General features: G+C 51.1%; 1 protein-coding gene across 1 annotated transcript in view; it reads left to right on the top strand.

Moving 5' to 3' along the window:
• Positions 1-15,627, top strand: part of LOC140207268 (uncharacterized) — a 69,145-nt gene that overhangs the window by 23,689 nt on the left and 29,829 nt on the right. The window contains exon 3 of the mRNA XM_072275723.1: positions 3,418-3,530. Coding sequence (XP_072131824.1) covers positions 3,464-3,530 — 67 coding nt within the window. The 5' untranslated portion in view covers positions 3,418-3,463. The remainder of the gene's footprint in view (positions 1-3,417; positions 3,531-15,627) is intronic.

Raw genomic sequence — 15,627 nt, forward strand, 5'->3', positions numbered from 1 at the left:
GGTACAGACAGGAGATTCTGTGGCCGTGGCAGGGACTCCGGGATGGTTTGATGCCTCTTGGAAGCCATGTTCAGGAATGTCTCTGATCGCCTGCATAGCATTCTGAAATGGGAGGGTGATCAGCCAGATATTATGGTGCCAATGACGTAGGAGGAAACAGCGAAGAGGTCCTGAAGAGTGAGTATCGAGAGCTTGGTAGGAAGTTAAACAGCAAGACCTCGAGGGTGATAATCTCGGATCTGGGAATATATATCCAAAATTACCTAAAATTTGTGGCACAGGTAGTAAAGATACCTAATGGTGCATTGCCCTTTGTAAATCAAAGTACTGAGTACAGGAGTTGGACTGTTATGGTGAGGTTGTATAAGACATTGGTGAGGCCGCATTTGGAGTATAGTGTGCAGTTTTGATCACCTAATTACAGGAAGGTCATTAATAAGGTTGAACGAGTGCAGAGAAGGTTTACGATGATGCTGCCGGGGCTTGAGAAACTCAGTTTCAGAGAAAGGTTGAATAGGCTGGGACACTATTCTCTGTGCGCAGAAAAAGGGGAGATTTGATAGAGGAATCTAACATTATGATGGGTATAGATAGAGTGACTGCAAGCAGGCTTTTATCACTGAGGCAAGGGTAGAAAAAAAACAGACGATATGTGTTGTGGGAAGGGGGAAGAGTTTAAAGGGAACATTGCGGGGAGGGGCTTCTTCACACAGAGGAGGTGGGAGTGTGGAATGAGCTGCCAGATGAAGTGGTAAATGCGGTTACACTTTTAACTTTGAAGATAAACTTGGGATGGTACATGGATGAGAGGCGTATGGAGGGATATGGTCCAGATGCAGATCAGTGGGACCAGGCATAAAAATGGTCCGGCAGAGACAAGAAGGGTCAAAAGCCCTGTTTCTGTGCTCTAATGTTCTATGGATCTATTGTTCGATGGAGGGAGCTTCACACTGTGCCTGACCCCGGGAGTGTGTGATGGAACGGTGTGGGGGGAGCTTCACTCTGTTTCTGACCCCGGGAGTGTGTGATGGGACGGTGTGGAGGGAGATTCACTCTGTGTCTGACCCCGGGAGTGTGTGATGGGACGGTGTGGGGGGAGCTTCACTCTGTTTCTGACCCCGGGAGTGTGTGATGTGACGGTGCGGAGGGAGATTCACTCTGTGTCTGACCCCGGGAGTTTGTGATGTGACGGTGCGTAGGGAGATTCACTCTGTGTCTGAACCCGGGAGTGTGTGAAGGGACGGTGTGGATGCAGGTTTACTCAGTGTCTGAACCCGGGAGTGCCTGACGGAGCGGCGTGGAGGGAGCTTCTCTCTGTGTGTCTTTGTGAGTGTGTGATGGGAAAGTACGGAGGGAGTTTCACTCTGCCCGGGGTTGTGTGATGGGACGGTGTGCCGTGAGCTTCACTCTGTGTCTGTTCCTGGGAGTTCGTGATGGGACAGCGTGGAGGTAGTTTCACTCTGTGTGTGACCTCGGCAGTGTGTGATGGAATGGCGTGGAGGGAAATTCTCTCTCTGTCTAACTACGTGAGTGTGTGATGCACCAAGTTTACAGCAGAGGAAGCCGCGAAGAACAGATTGCCCTTCATAGACTATTGAATGTTTAACGAACAAAATGCCTATGTGGACATTGAAGTTTACAGGAAACCAACGCACGCTGATCCATATCTACGGTTTGACTCTCATTTCCCTTGGAGGGAGCTTCGCTCTGTGTCTGACCCGGGGAGTGTGTGATGGGAAGGTGTGGAGGGAGCTTCGCTCTGTGTCTGACCCGGGGAGTGTGTGATGCGAAGGTGTGGAGAGAGATTCACTCCGTGTCTTACCCCCGGAGTGTGTGATGGGACAGTGTGGAGAGAGATTCACTATGTCTGACTCCGGGAGAGTGTTTGAGTGTTCATTCTGCCGATGCCGAGGTACATCTCTCTCTCTCTCTCTCTCTCTCTCTCTCTCTCTCTCTCTCTCTCTCCCCCCTCTCCCTCTCTCTCTCTCTCTCTCTCTCTCTCTCTCTCTCTCTCTCTCTCACTTACACATAAACACACGCACACACACACAGCTGCTCCAGCACGTCGCCACGCCAAATACTCCACACACCCCTCATTTCCAACATCCCGCTTCGTTTTCCCCTCTCTGTGTGCGCGGACGTGAAAGGGCAGAGTGAAGTTTGTGTTCAGTGGGTGTGGGGACAGAAAGAGAAGGCTTAGTGAGGAGGGAAGTGAGATTGAAAGGTACACGGCGAGAGGGCTAGAGAGAGGGAGGGAGAGCGAGAGAGTGTGAAACTCAAGCGGAATAGGTACATTCATGGGGATAGATGGGGAGACAGTGACTTTTGCAGAGAGCGAAAGGGATAGACAGAAGGTCATGGAGGGTGTTTGAGAGAGCTCCTGAAATCCCTCTTTTGGATTGACGTCACTGTTATTGTTTTGCTGTCTTGATGAAGAACCAGTCAGAGCAGCCGCACGCTTTCAAGACTTCTCTCAAATACTGATAACCCCCAACTTATATTCTAATTGGAAATGAGAGTCAAACAGTAGGTACAGATCAGCGTGCGAATGGTTTCCTGTAAACTTCAATGTCCACATACCCGTTCTTTTTTTTTTTTGTTAAACACTGGATAGTCTGAAAATGGCAATCTGTTTTCCGCGACCTTTCCGGTGTAAATTTGGTGCAGATTGGAGAGAGAGAGAGAGAGAGAGAGAGAGAGACTGGGGAGTTATTCATTTCACTTGGGGGTGGGGGTTCGCATGCTTGGTTGGGTGTTGGGTGTTTGTACCTGGGGATACAATTCTCCCGGATAATAGGTGTTCTGCATGAGTGACAAATACATCTCCGTCATTTGCTCCTTCTTCACTCATTGCAATTCTCTCTAATCATCTTCTTGCACTCCCTTCTCCCGCACTTCTCATTCTATCTCCCTCCGTCGTCCCTCCCCTGCATGCCACCTCCCTCTCTGTGGCACTCTCTCTCCTCCTTCCCATGTTCTTCGCCCCCTCCATGCCCTTTTCTCTCTCGCTTTCTCCCTTCTTTACCCGTCAGCTCAGCCTCACATTATTCCCTCTGTCCGCTAATTTCTCTTCAAATATCCCGGGCTTCCCCCCCCCCCTCTTTACCCATTCTCTCCCACATACGACCCTCCCCCTCTTTCTTTTCCCTCCACTTTTATAGTCCCCTGTCACCCAGTTCATTCTCTCGAACTCCCCCAAATCTCTCTCATTCTCCCCTCCCCCCTCTTTTTCCCTTCTCTCACAACTCCTCCCCCCGCCACTGACAACTCTCGAGAACACCCGCTCTCACACCTTCAACCTTCGTCCTGCCCGGCACATCCGGTCCCTGCCCCTGGCCTCTCTCTTTATTATCCCTTCATCTGGTGTTTGCTGGTGTCGGTCTGACCTCCTGTAAACACGGGCTTCCTCTGACAAAGGTCGCTTACCCTATCAGAGCTGAGGACGCAGAAAATTCTCGACGGGATGGACGACAGGGAGACATACATGAATGTGAAGATCACAAAAGCGGACTCATGGTCTCCATCCCGAGGTGAGTGGGGCAGAAGGAGGGATGGAGGGAGTTTCACTGTTTGTGTCTGAGCTCAGGTGTGTGTGATTTGACTGTGTGGAGGGAGGTTATGTCTGTGCCTGACCCCGGGAGTGTAAGATGGGACGGTGAGGAGGGATTTTTACTCTGTGTCTGACCCCGGGAGTGTGTGACGTGACTGTGTGGAGGGAGTTTTCCTCCCCGTCCGAGCCCGGGTGTGTGTGATGCGACGGTGTGGAAGGAGCTCCACTCTGAGTCTGACCACGGGAGCGTGTGATGGGACGGTGTGGAGGGAGATCCACTTTGTGCCTCACCCGGGAGTGTGTGCTAGGTCGGTGGGAAGGAAGATTCACTCTGTGTCTCACCCCGGGAGCGTGTGATGAGACGGGGTGGAGGGAGATTCACTCTGTGTCTGACCCCGGAAGTATGTGATGGGAAGGTGTGAAAGGAACTTCAGTCTGTGTCTGAACTCGGGTGTCAGTGATGGGATGGTGTTGAGGGAGCTTCGCTCCATGTCTGACCTCATGAGTGTGTAATGGGACGGTGTGGAGGGAGCTTCATTCTGAGTTTCATCACGGGAGTGTGTGATTGGAGCGTGCAGGGAGTTTTACTATGTGTCTGAGCTCGGAAGTTAGCTATGGGACGGTGTGGATAGAGATTCTCTACGTGTCTGACCTCGGGGGTGTTTGATGGAACGGTGTGGAGGGAGATTTACACTGTGTCGGATCCCGGGTTTGGAGATGGGAAGGTATGGAGGGAGATTCACTCTGTGTCTGACCCCGGGAGTGTGTGATGGGATGGTGTAGAGGGAGATTCTTTCTGTGTTTGACCCCGGGGCCGCTCTGTGTCTCACCCGGGAGCGTGTGCTGGGATGGTGTGGAGGGAGCTTCACTCTGTGTCTGACCTCGGCATTGTGTGATTGGACGTTGTGGAGGAAGCCTCACTCTGTGTCTGACCCCGGGAGTGTGTGATGGGACGGTGTTGAGGGAGACCCACTCTGTGTCTGACCCCGGGAGTGTGTGATGGGACGGTGTTGAGGGAGATTCACTCTATGTCTGATCCCCGGAGTGTGTGATGGGACGGTGTGGAGGAAGCTTCACTCTGTGTCTGATCCTGGGAGTTTGTGATGGGACAGTGTGGAGGGAGATTCACTCTGTGTCTGACCCCAGAGTGTGTGATGGGATGGCCTGGAGGGAGATTCACTCTGTCTCTGTCGCCGGGAGTGTGTGATGGGACGGTGCAGAGGGAGATTCAGTCTGTGTATGATCCGGAGTACTGTGAGATGGGACGGTCTGCGTTTAGCTGTGCTTGCGTCTGAACCCGGGTGTGGTTGGTCGGACGGTGCCGAGGGCCGAGGGCTCTCTGTCTCTCTCTCTCGCTCTCTTTCACACACACACACACACACACAGCCGATCCAGCACATCACCTTCCGTACCACCACCCTCTTAGCTATTACCCTCACACCCATTTCATTTCACCTCCCCCCTTACTTACTGTGGAGGATGTAACTAATCTGGCTGCAGAGTGTGTGGCGCCTTTCCTGTGAACGGGACTGATGGCCTGGTCACATTTCAGTCCGGTGAACTTTATAGACTAGGGTAGAGAGGATGGGGAGACAAAAGAGAAGGCGTCATGAGGAGGGCAGTGAGATAGAAAGGCATAGGAGGGAGAGGGGTAAGAGGGAAAAGGAGGGGGCTGTCGAGAGGAGCGAAATTGAAGCGGGTTAGAGACATTCATGGGAGAGAAATCGGGAGATAGTGAGCGGAGAGTGAGGGAAGCAGAGAAGAGAAAATGACAGACAGCAGGTAATGGAGGGTTTTTTGAGAGAGCTCCTGGACTCCGTCTGTTTGGCTGACGTCCCTGCTATTTTTATTTTCTGTTGTCTGTATGACCGCCCAGTCAGTGTAACCGCACGATTTCAAGACTTCTTTGAAATAATGAAAACCTCCCGCTAATGTTCCAATGGGTGCAGTGAATGAAACTTCAGATACTGATCAGCGTGCGTTGGTTCAAACTTCAATATCTAAACGTCCGGTTTTTTGGCTAAATACTACACGGTCTAAAATGGCAAACTATTGCTCTGACGTTTTCTCGGATGGAAGAAGCTGACCTACTTCGGTGGGTGTTGCTGATTTGTCCCCGGGCCGTGGTTTCTGGAGCACAGAGGGTCTGAAGCCCCGGCGATAAGCAGAGCAATGGGAGCGCTGACGCTCAAACCAGCAATCACCTGGAGGTTGGGGTTGGCGGGGTGGTGTTCGGTACAAATGGCTCGGACAATAAAGTCTCTGCATCTGTGACAACATATCCGTCCGCCTTTCACTCCTTGTTCAGTCGTCATCCCTCAATCTTCCCCTTCTTCCATTGCTTTCTCTCTCCCTTCTTCTCGTACAATGTCATTCCAACTTCTATATTCCTTCTCCCTCAATCGACCCTTCCCTGCATCCCTCCTCCCTCTCTCTGGTGCTTTCTCTTCTCCCTCTCTTCCTTCGGCCCCTCCCTTCCCGTTTTATTTATTCTTACTCTCTGTTTCTCCTGCTCGCCCTCTGTTTTCTCACTCTATCCCCTATTTTTTCTCCAAGACTCCACCCTCCCTATTTTAACCCCTCTCTCTCCCCATTTCCTCCCACTTCACGCCCTCCATTTCCTTCATTCCGCTCCCGCTTTCTGACTCCTGTAACCCACGTCTCTCTTTCCGCCAAGCCCTAGCCTTTCCCTCACTCTCCCCTCCCTCTGAATCTCTACACTCTCCCTATTCCTCACCCCGCCACTCTCATCGCTCCAGAGCACCCCCTCTCTCACCCTCAATCTCTCTCTTCCCCAGCACTTCCTCCACCCGCTCTCGGCTCCTCTCTTTATCAGCTGCTCAGCTGCTGTTAGTTTGTGTCGATCTGTTCCCCTCGTCAACAAGGGCTTCCTCTGACAACAGTTTCTTCCCCTCCCCCTCGCTGAGCTCAGAGACGCAGAGAATCCGAGACAGGATTGACGACAGCGAGACTTACATGAATGTGCAGCTCGTAAAAACGGACGCATGGTCTCCATCGAGAAGAGAGAGGGACGGAGACAAAGGGAGGGAGTTTCAATCTCTTTCTGACACGGCCGATGTGTAACGGGACAATGTGGAGTGAGCTTCACTCTGTCTCAGCAAAGGACAGTGTAATGGGATGTTGTGGACGGAACTGGACTCTGTGTCTGACACTGGGCGTGTGTGATGGCACCATGCAGAGGAAGCTTCACTCTGTGTCTGAACACAGGACTGTGTGATGGGAGGGTGTGGAGGGAGATTAACTCTGTGTCTGACCCCGGGAGTGTGTGATGGGAGGGTGTGGAGGGAGATTCACTCTGTGTCTGACGCCGGGAGTTTGTGATGGGACGGTGCAGAGGGAGATTCACTCTGTGTATTGTCCTGAGTACTGTGAGATGAGACGGTCTGCAGGTAGCTGTACTTGTGTCTGACCCCGGGTGCGGTTGGTCGGACGGTGCCGAGGGCTCTCTGTCTCTCTCTCTCTCTCTGTCTCTCTCTCACACACACACACACACACACACACACACACACACACGCTCTCTCTCTCTCTCTCTCTGACTCTCTCTCTCTCTCCCTCTGTCTCTCTCTCTCTCTCTCTCTGACTCTCTCTCTCTCCCTCTGTCTCTCTCTCTCTCTCTCTCTCTCTCTCTCTCTCTCTCACACACACACACACACACACACACACACACACACACACACACGCTCTCTCTCTCTCTCTCTCTGACTCTCTCTCTCTCTCCCTCTGTCTCTCTCTCTCTCTCTCTCTGACTCTCTCTCTCTCCCTCTGTCTCTCTCTCTCTCTCTCTCTCTCTCTCACACACACACACACACACACACACACACACACACACACACACACACGTTCTCTCTCTCTCTCTCTCTCCCTCTGTCTCTCTCTCTCTCTCTCTCTCTCTCTCTCTCTCACACACACACACACACACACACAGCCGATCCAGCACATCACCTCCCGCACCACCACCCTCTTATCTATTACCCTCACACCCATTTCCTTTCACCTCCCCCCTTACTTACTGTGGAGGATGTAACTAATCGGGCTGTAGCGTGCGTGGCGCCTTTCCTGTGAACGGGACTGACGGCCTGGTCACATTTCAGTCCGGTGAACGTTCAGTGTGAGCGGGAGGGTGGGAAGGGAGAAAGTAGGGTAGAGAGGGTGGGGAGACAAAGGAGAAGGCTTCATGAGGAGGGCAGTGAGATAGAAAGGCATAGGAGGGAGAGGGTGAGAGGGAAAAGGGAGGGAGCTGGAGAGAGGTGCGAAATTGAAGCGGGTTAGAGACATTCATGGGAGACAAATAGGGAGATAGTGAGCGGAGAGTGAGGGAAGCAGAGAGAGAAAATGACAGAAGCAGGTTATGGGGGTTTTTTGAGAGAGCTCCTGGACTCCGTCTGTTTGGCTGACGTCCCTGCTATTTTTATTTTCTGTTGTCTGTATGACCGCCCAGTCAGTGTAACCGCACGCTTTCAAGACTTCTTTGAAATAATGAAAACCCCCCGCTTATGTTCCAATGGGTGCAGTGTGTTAAACTTCAGATACTGATCAGCGTGCGTTGGTTCAAACTTCAATCTCTAAACTTCCGCTTTTTTCGCTAAATGCTACACGTTCTAAAAATGACAAACTATTTCTCTGACGTCTTCTCGGAGGGAAGGGGCTGGCTTACTTCAGTGGGTGTTGCGGGTTTGTCCCGGGGCCGTGGTTTCTGGAGCACAGAGGGTCTGAAGCCCCGGCGATAAGCAGAACAATGGGAGCGCTGACGCTCAAACCAGGAATCATCGGGAGGTTGGGGTTCTGGGGGGTGGTGTTCGTTGTAAATTTCCCGGACAATAAAGTCTCTGCGTGTGTGACAAAATATCCTTCCGCCTTTCTTTCCTTGTTCACTCGTCATCAATCAATCTTCCCCTTTTTCTATTGCTTTCTCTCTCTCTTCTTCTCTCCCTATGTCATTCCAACTTCTATATTCCTTCTCCCTCAATCGACCCTTCCCTGCATCCCTCCTCCCTCTCTGTAGCGCTTTCTCTTCTCCCTTTCTTCCTTCGGCCCCTCCCTGCCCGTTTTTTTTTTTATTCTCACTCTCTGTTTCTCCTGCTCGCGCTCTGTTTTCTCACTCTATCCTCTAATTTCTCTCCAAGACTCCACCCTCCCTATTTTAACTCCTTCTCTCCCCATTCCCTCCCACTTCCCTCTCTCCATTTTTTTCATTCCGCTCCCCCTTTCTGACTCCTGTAACCCAGGTCTCTGTTTCCACCAAGCCCTAGCCTTTCCCTCACTCTCCCCTCCCTCTGAATCTCTACACACTCCATATTCTTCGCCCCGCCACTCTCATCTCTCCAGACCACCCACTCTCTCACCCTCAATCTCCCTCTTCCCCAGCACTTCCTCCGCCCGCTCTCGGCTCCTCTCTTTATCAGCTGTTCAGCTGCTGTTAATTTGTGTCGATCTGATCCCCTTGTCAACAAAAACTTCCTCTGACAACGGCTTCTTCCCCTCCCCCTTACTAAGCTCAGAGACGCAGAGAATCCGAGACAGGATTGGCGACAGCGAGACTTACATGAATGTGCAGCTCGTGAAACCGGACTCATCGCCCCCATCGAGAAGTGAGAGGGGCAGAGACGGAGGGAGGGGCTTCCAATCTCTTTCTGACTCCAGGAATGGGTAATGGGACAGGGTGGAGGGAGTTTCACTCTGTGTCTGACACGGGCAATGTGTAACGGGACAGGGTGGAGTGAGTTTCACTCTGTCTCAACAAAAGACAGTGTGATGGGACGTTGTGGACGGAACTGGCCTCTGTGTCTGGCCCTGGGCGTGTGTGATGGCACCATGCAGAGGGAGCTTCACCCTGTGTCTAGACACAGGACTGTGTGATGGGAGGGTGTGGAGGAGATTCACTCTGTGTCTGACCGCGGGAGACTTTGACAGGACGGTGTGCAGGGAAATTCACTCTGTGTCTGACCCCCGGAGTGTGTGATAAGACGGTGTGGAGGGAGATTTATTCTGTGTCTGACCCCGGGAGTATGTGATGGGACGGTGTGGAGGGAGATTCTCTCTGTGTCTGACCCCGGGAGTGTGTGATGGGACGGTGTCGGGGGTGATTCAATCTCTGTCTGACCCCGGGAGTAAGTGACGGGACGGTGTGGAGGGAGATTTATTCTGTGTCGGACCCCGGGAGTGTGTGATGGGACGGTGTCGGGGGTGACTCAATCTCAGTCTAACCCCGGGAGTGTGTGACGGGACGGTGTGGAGGGAGATTTATTCTGTGTCTGACCCCAGGAGTGTGTGATGGGACGGTGCGGAGGGATCTTCATTTTTGTGTCTGACCCCAGAAGTGTGCGATGGGACGGTCTGCAGCGAGCAATACTCATGTCTGAACCCGGGACTGTTGTTCGGATGGTGCAGGGCTGTAGGGGCTCTCTCTCTCTCTCTCTCTCTCTCTTTCTCTCTCTCTCCCTCTCTCTCTCTCTCTCTCTCACACACACACACACACACACACACACACAAAAAGCCGCTGCAGCACATCGCCTTCCGCACCACCGCCCCCTTAGCCACTACGCTCCCCCGCCCCCTTACATCCAAACTCCCTATTTCCTTTCACTTCCCCAGTACTTACTGTGGAGGATGTAGCGAAGTGGGCGGCGCCTTTCCTGGAAACAGAACAGACGGCCCGGTCATATTTCAATCAGGTGACCGTTTACTGTGAGTGGGAGAGAGTGGGAAGGGATAAAGGAGGGCAGAGGGTGTGGAGAGATAGAAAGAGAATGCTTCGTGAGTAAGGCAGTGAGATTGAAAGGGATCCGGAGAGAGGGCAGAGAGAGAGAGGGAGCTGGAGAGAGGAGCGAAATTGAAGCGGGATACGTACATTCATCGAAGTGGCCGTTGCAGATCTGAGATAGAAAGGATTCGCAGGCTTTTCCGTTTTTTTTTAAGGGCCAACCAATTGGGATGGGAGGATCTGCAGAGAGCCGGCCAGCGAGCGCACTTTAAAAGAAGTTTCCTCTAGCGAAGCGGCCATCTTCCTAGCTGCCATCGTGGGAGTGGACAGCGTCAGAGTTAGACGGCTTTGGCTCAGCAGGCTTAGGCGAGAACAGGCAGAGGCGAGGGGAGGTTCCCTAAGTTGTTGTTGTTTATTTATCATTAGATTTATTTTTTTAACCAGTAAGTTTAGAGAGAATGCCTGGCAGGACGTTGCAGGATAGAACATAGAACATAGAACATAGAAAATAGGTGCAGGAGTAGGCCATTCGGCCCTTCGAGCCTGCACCGCCATTTATTATGATCATGGCTGATCATCCAACTCAGAACCCCGCCCCAGCCTTCCCTCCATACCCCCTGACCCCCGTAGCCACAACGGCCATATCTAACTCCCTCTTAAATATAGCCAATGAACTGGCCTCAACTGTTTCCTGTGGCAGAGAATTCCACAGATTCACCACTCTCTGTGTGAAGAAGTTTTTCCTAATCTCGGTCCTAAAAGGCTTCCTCTCTATCCTCAAACTGTGGCCCCTCTTTCTGGACTTGCCCAACATCGGGAACAATCTTCCTGCATCTAGCCTGTCCAATCCCTTCAGGATCTTATACGTTTCAATCAGATCCCCCTCAATCTTCTAAATTCCAACGAGTACAAGTCCAGTTCATCCAGTCTTTCTTCATATGAAAGCCCTGCCATCCCAGGAATCAATCTGGTGAACCTTCTTTGTACTCCCTCTATGGCAAGGATGTCTTTCCTCAGATTAGGGGACCAAAACTGCACACAATACTCCAGGTGTGGTCTCACCAAGGCCTTGTACAACTGCAGTAGTACCTCCCTGCCCCTGTACTCGAATCCTCTCGCTATAAATGCCAGCATACCATTCGCCTTTTTCACCGCCTGCTGTACCTGCGTGCCCACTTTCAATGACTGGTGTATAATGACACCCAGGTCTCGTTACACCTCCCCTTTTCCTAATCGGCCACCATTCAGATAATAATCTGTTTTCTTGTTTTTGCCACCTAGGTGGACAACTTCACATTTATCCACATTAAATTGCATCTGCCATGAATTTGCCCACTCACCCAACCTATCCAAGTCACCCTGCATCTTCTTAGCATCCTCCTCACAGCTAACACTGCCACCCAGCTTCGTGTCATCCGCAAACTTGGAGATGCTGCATTTAATTCCCTTATCCAAGTCATTAATATATTTTGTAAACACCTGGGGTCCCAGCACTGAGCCTTGCGGTACCCCACTAGTCACCACCTGCCAATCTGAAAAGGTCCCGTTTATACCCACTCTTTGCTTCCTGTCTGCTAACCAATTCTCCACCCACACGAATACCTTACCCCCAATACCGTGTGCTTTAAGTTTGCACACTAATCTCCTGTGTGGGACCTTGTCAAAAGCCTTTTGAAAATCCAAATATACCACATCCACTGGTTCTCCCCTATCCACTCTGCTAGTTACATCCTCAAAAAAATCAATGAGATTCGTCAGACATGATTTTCCTTTCACAAATCCATGCTGACTTTGTCCGATCATTTCACCGCTTTCCAAATGTGCTGTTATCACATCCTTGATAACTGACTCCAGCAGTTTCCCCACCACCGACGTTAGGCTAACCGGTCTATAATTCCCCGGTTTCTCTCTCCCTCCTTTTTTAAAAAGTGGAGTTACATTAGCCACCCTCCAATCCTCAGGAACTAGTCCAGATTCTAATGAGTTTTGAAAAATTATCACTAATGCATCCACTATTTCTTGGGCTACTTCCTTAAGCACTCTAGGATGCAGACCATCTGGCCCTGGGGATTTATCTGCCTTCAATCCCTTCAATTTACCCAACACCACTTCCCTACTAACATGTATTTCGCTCAGTTCCTCCATCTCACTGGACCCTCTGTCCCCTACCATTTCTGGAAGATTATTTATGTCCTCCTTAGTGAAGACAGAACCAAAGTAATTATTAATTGGTCTGCCATGTCCTTGCTCCCCATAATCAATTCACCTGTTTCTGTCTGCAGGGGACCTACACTTGTCTTTACCAGACTTTTCCTTTTTACATATCTATAAAAATTTTACAGTCCGTTTTTATGTTCCCTGCCAGTTTTCTCTCATAATCTTTTTTCTCCTTCCTAATTAAGCCGTTTGCCCTCCTCTGCTGGACTCTGAATTTCTCCCAGTCCTCAGGTGAGCCACTTTCTCTGGCTAATTTGTATGCTTCTTCTTTGGAATTGATACTATCCCTAATTTCTCTTGCCAGCCACTGGTGTCCTGAGAAAGACACCTGCAAGAAGTGCATCCAGCTACAGCTCCTAACCAAACCGGATTACGGAACTGGACGACCTCCGGATCATTCGGGAGAATGAGGTGTTTATAGACAGAAGCTTCAGGGAGGTAGTCACGCCAAAGGAGCAGCGCCCACGTAATTTGGTTATCGTCAGGCGAGCGAAGGGGGAAGGGTTGGCAGAGCAGGGTTTCCCTGTGGCCATTTCCCTCAACAACAAGTATACCGAAGTCGTGACTTACCTGGGACAAGCTGCGGCAGCCGGAACTCTGGCACTGAGTCTGGTTCTGCAGTGCAGAAGGGAGGGTGGAAGAAGAGGAGAGCGGTAGTGACAGGGGACTCGATAGTTAGAGGTACAGACTGGAGATTCTGTGGCCGTGGCAGGGACTCCGGGATGGTTTGGTGCCTCTTGGAAGCCATGTTCAGGAATGTCTCTGATCGCCTACACAGCATTCTGAAGTGGGAGCGTGATCAGTCAGATATCATGGTGCCAATGACGTAGGAGGAAAGAGCGAAGAGGTCCTGAAGAGTATAGAGAATTTGGTAGGAAGTTAAACAGCAAGACCTCGAGGGTGATAATCTCGGATCTGGGAATACATATACAAAATTCCCTGAAAATTGCGGCACAAGTAGATAGGGTAGTAACGATACCTATTGGAGCATTGCCCTTTATAAATCAAAGTATTGAGTACAGGAGTTGGACTGTTATGGTGAGGTTGTATAGGACATTGGTGAGGCCGCATTCGGAGTATTGTCTGCAGTTGTGATCGCCTAATTACAGCAAGGATATTAATAAGGTTGGAAGAGCGCAGATAATGTTTACAAGGATTTTACCGGGACGTGAGAAACTGAGTTACAGAGAAAGGTTGAATAGGCTAGGACATTATTCCCTGTGCGTAGAAGAATAAGGGGAGATTTGATAGAGGTATATAAAATTATGATGGGTATAGGCAGAGTGAATGCAAGCAGGGTTTTTCTACTGAGGCTAGGAGAGAAAAAAAAAAACAGAGGACATGGGTTAAGGGTGAAGGGGGGAAAGTTTAAAGGGAACATTGCGGGGGGCGCTTCTTCACACAGAGAATGGTGGGAGTATGGAATGAGCTGCCAGATGAAGTGGTGAATGCGCACTCACTTTTAACTTTTAAGAAAAACTGGGACAGGTACATGAATGAAAGATGTATGGAGGCATATGATCCAGATGAAGGTCAGCGGGACTAGGCAGAAAAATGGTCCGGCACAGCCAAGAAGGGTCAAAAGGCCTGTTTCTGTGCTCTAATGTTCTATGGATCTATGGTTCGATGGAGGGAGATTCACACTGTGTCCGGTCCCGGGAGAGTGTGACGGAACGGTGTGCAGCCAGCATTAGTCTGTGTATCTTCTTGGCAGTGTGCGAAAAGACAGTGTTGTCAGAGCTTTACTCTGCATCCTGACCTCGGGAGTGTATGAGGAGACAGTGTGGACTGAATATCACTCTGTGTCTGAAGCCGGGAGTGTGTGATGTGACGGTGCGGAGGGAGATTCACTCTGTGTCTGACACAGGGAGTGTGTGATGTGACGGTACGGAGGGAGATTCGCTCTGTGTCTGACCCCGGGAGTATGTGATGTGACGGTGCGGAGGGAGATTCACTCTGTGTCTGACCCCGGGAGTGTGTGATGGGACGGTGTGGAGGGAGATTCACTCTGTGTCTGACCCCGGGAGTGTGTGATGGGACGGTGTGGAGGGAGATTCACTCTGTGTCTGACCCCGGGAGTGTGTGATGGGACGGTGTGGAGGGAGATTCACTCTGTGTTTGACCCCGGGAGTGTGTGATGGGACGGTGTGGAGGGAGATTCACTCTGTGTCTGACCCCCGGAGTGTCTGATTTGACGGGGTGGATGGAGGTTTACTGAGAGTCTGACCCTGGGAGTGCTTGACGGAGAGGCGTGGAGGGAGCTTCTCTCTGTGTGTCTTCGTGAGTGTGTGATGGGAAAGTGCGGAGGGAGTTTCACTTTGCCGGGATTGTGTGATGGGACGGTGTGACGTGAGCTTCACTCTGTGTCTGCTCCTGGGAGTTCGTGATGGGACAGCGTGGAGGTAGTTTCACTCTGTGTGTGACCTCGGCAGCGTGTGATGGGACGGCATGAAGGGAAATTCTCTCTCTGTCTAACTACGTGAGTGTGTGATGCACCAAGTTTACAGCAGAGGAAGTCGCGAAGAACAGATTGCCCTTCATAGACTATTGAATGTTTAACGAACAAAATGGCTATGTGGATATTGAAGTTTACAGGAAACCAACGCACGCTGATCGGTATCTACGGTTTGACTCTCATTTCCCGTGGAGGGAGCTTCGCTCTGTGTCTGACCCCGTGAGTGTGTGATGGGAAGGTATGGAGAGAGATTCGCTCTGCGTCTCACCCCCGGACTGTGTGCTGGGTAGGGGTGGAAGGAGCTTTATTCTGAGTCTGACCCCGAGAATGTGTGATGGGACGCTGCGGTGGTAGCATTTCGCTGTGTCTGACTCCGGGGAAGTGTGATGAGACGGTGTGGAGGGAGCTTCACTTTGTATCTGACTCCGGGAGTGTTTGAGTGTTTATTCTGCCGATGCCGAGGATCTCTCTCTCTCTCTCTCTCACACACACACACATCCACACGCACACACACACACACACGCATACAGCCGCTGTATCACATCGCTGCACACCACCACCCTCTTCGCCAAATCCCCCCTCATTTCGAAACCTCACTTCTCCTTCCGCCTTCGCCCTTACTGACTGTGGAGAATGTGACGGATCACAGATGGTCAGAAGGCGGCAACTTTCCTGGAAACGACC

Source organism: Mobula birostris, chromosome 13 (assembly GCF_030028105.1).
Source record: "Mobula birostris isolate sMobBir1 chromosome 13, sMobBir1.hap1, whole genome shotgun sequence".
NCBI classification, from domain to species: Eukaryota; Metazoa; Chordata; class Chondrichthyes; order Myliobatiformes; family Myliobatidae; genus Mobula; species Mobula birostris.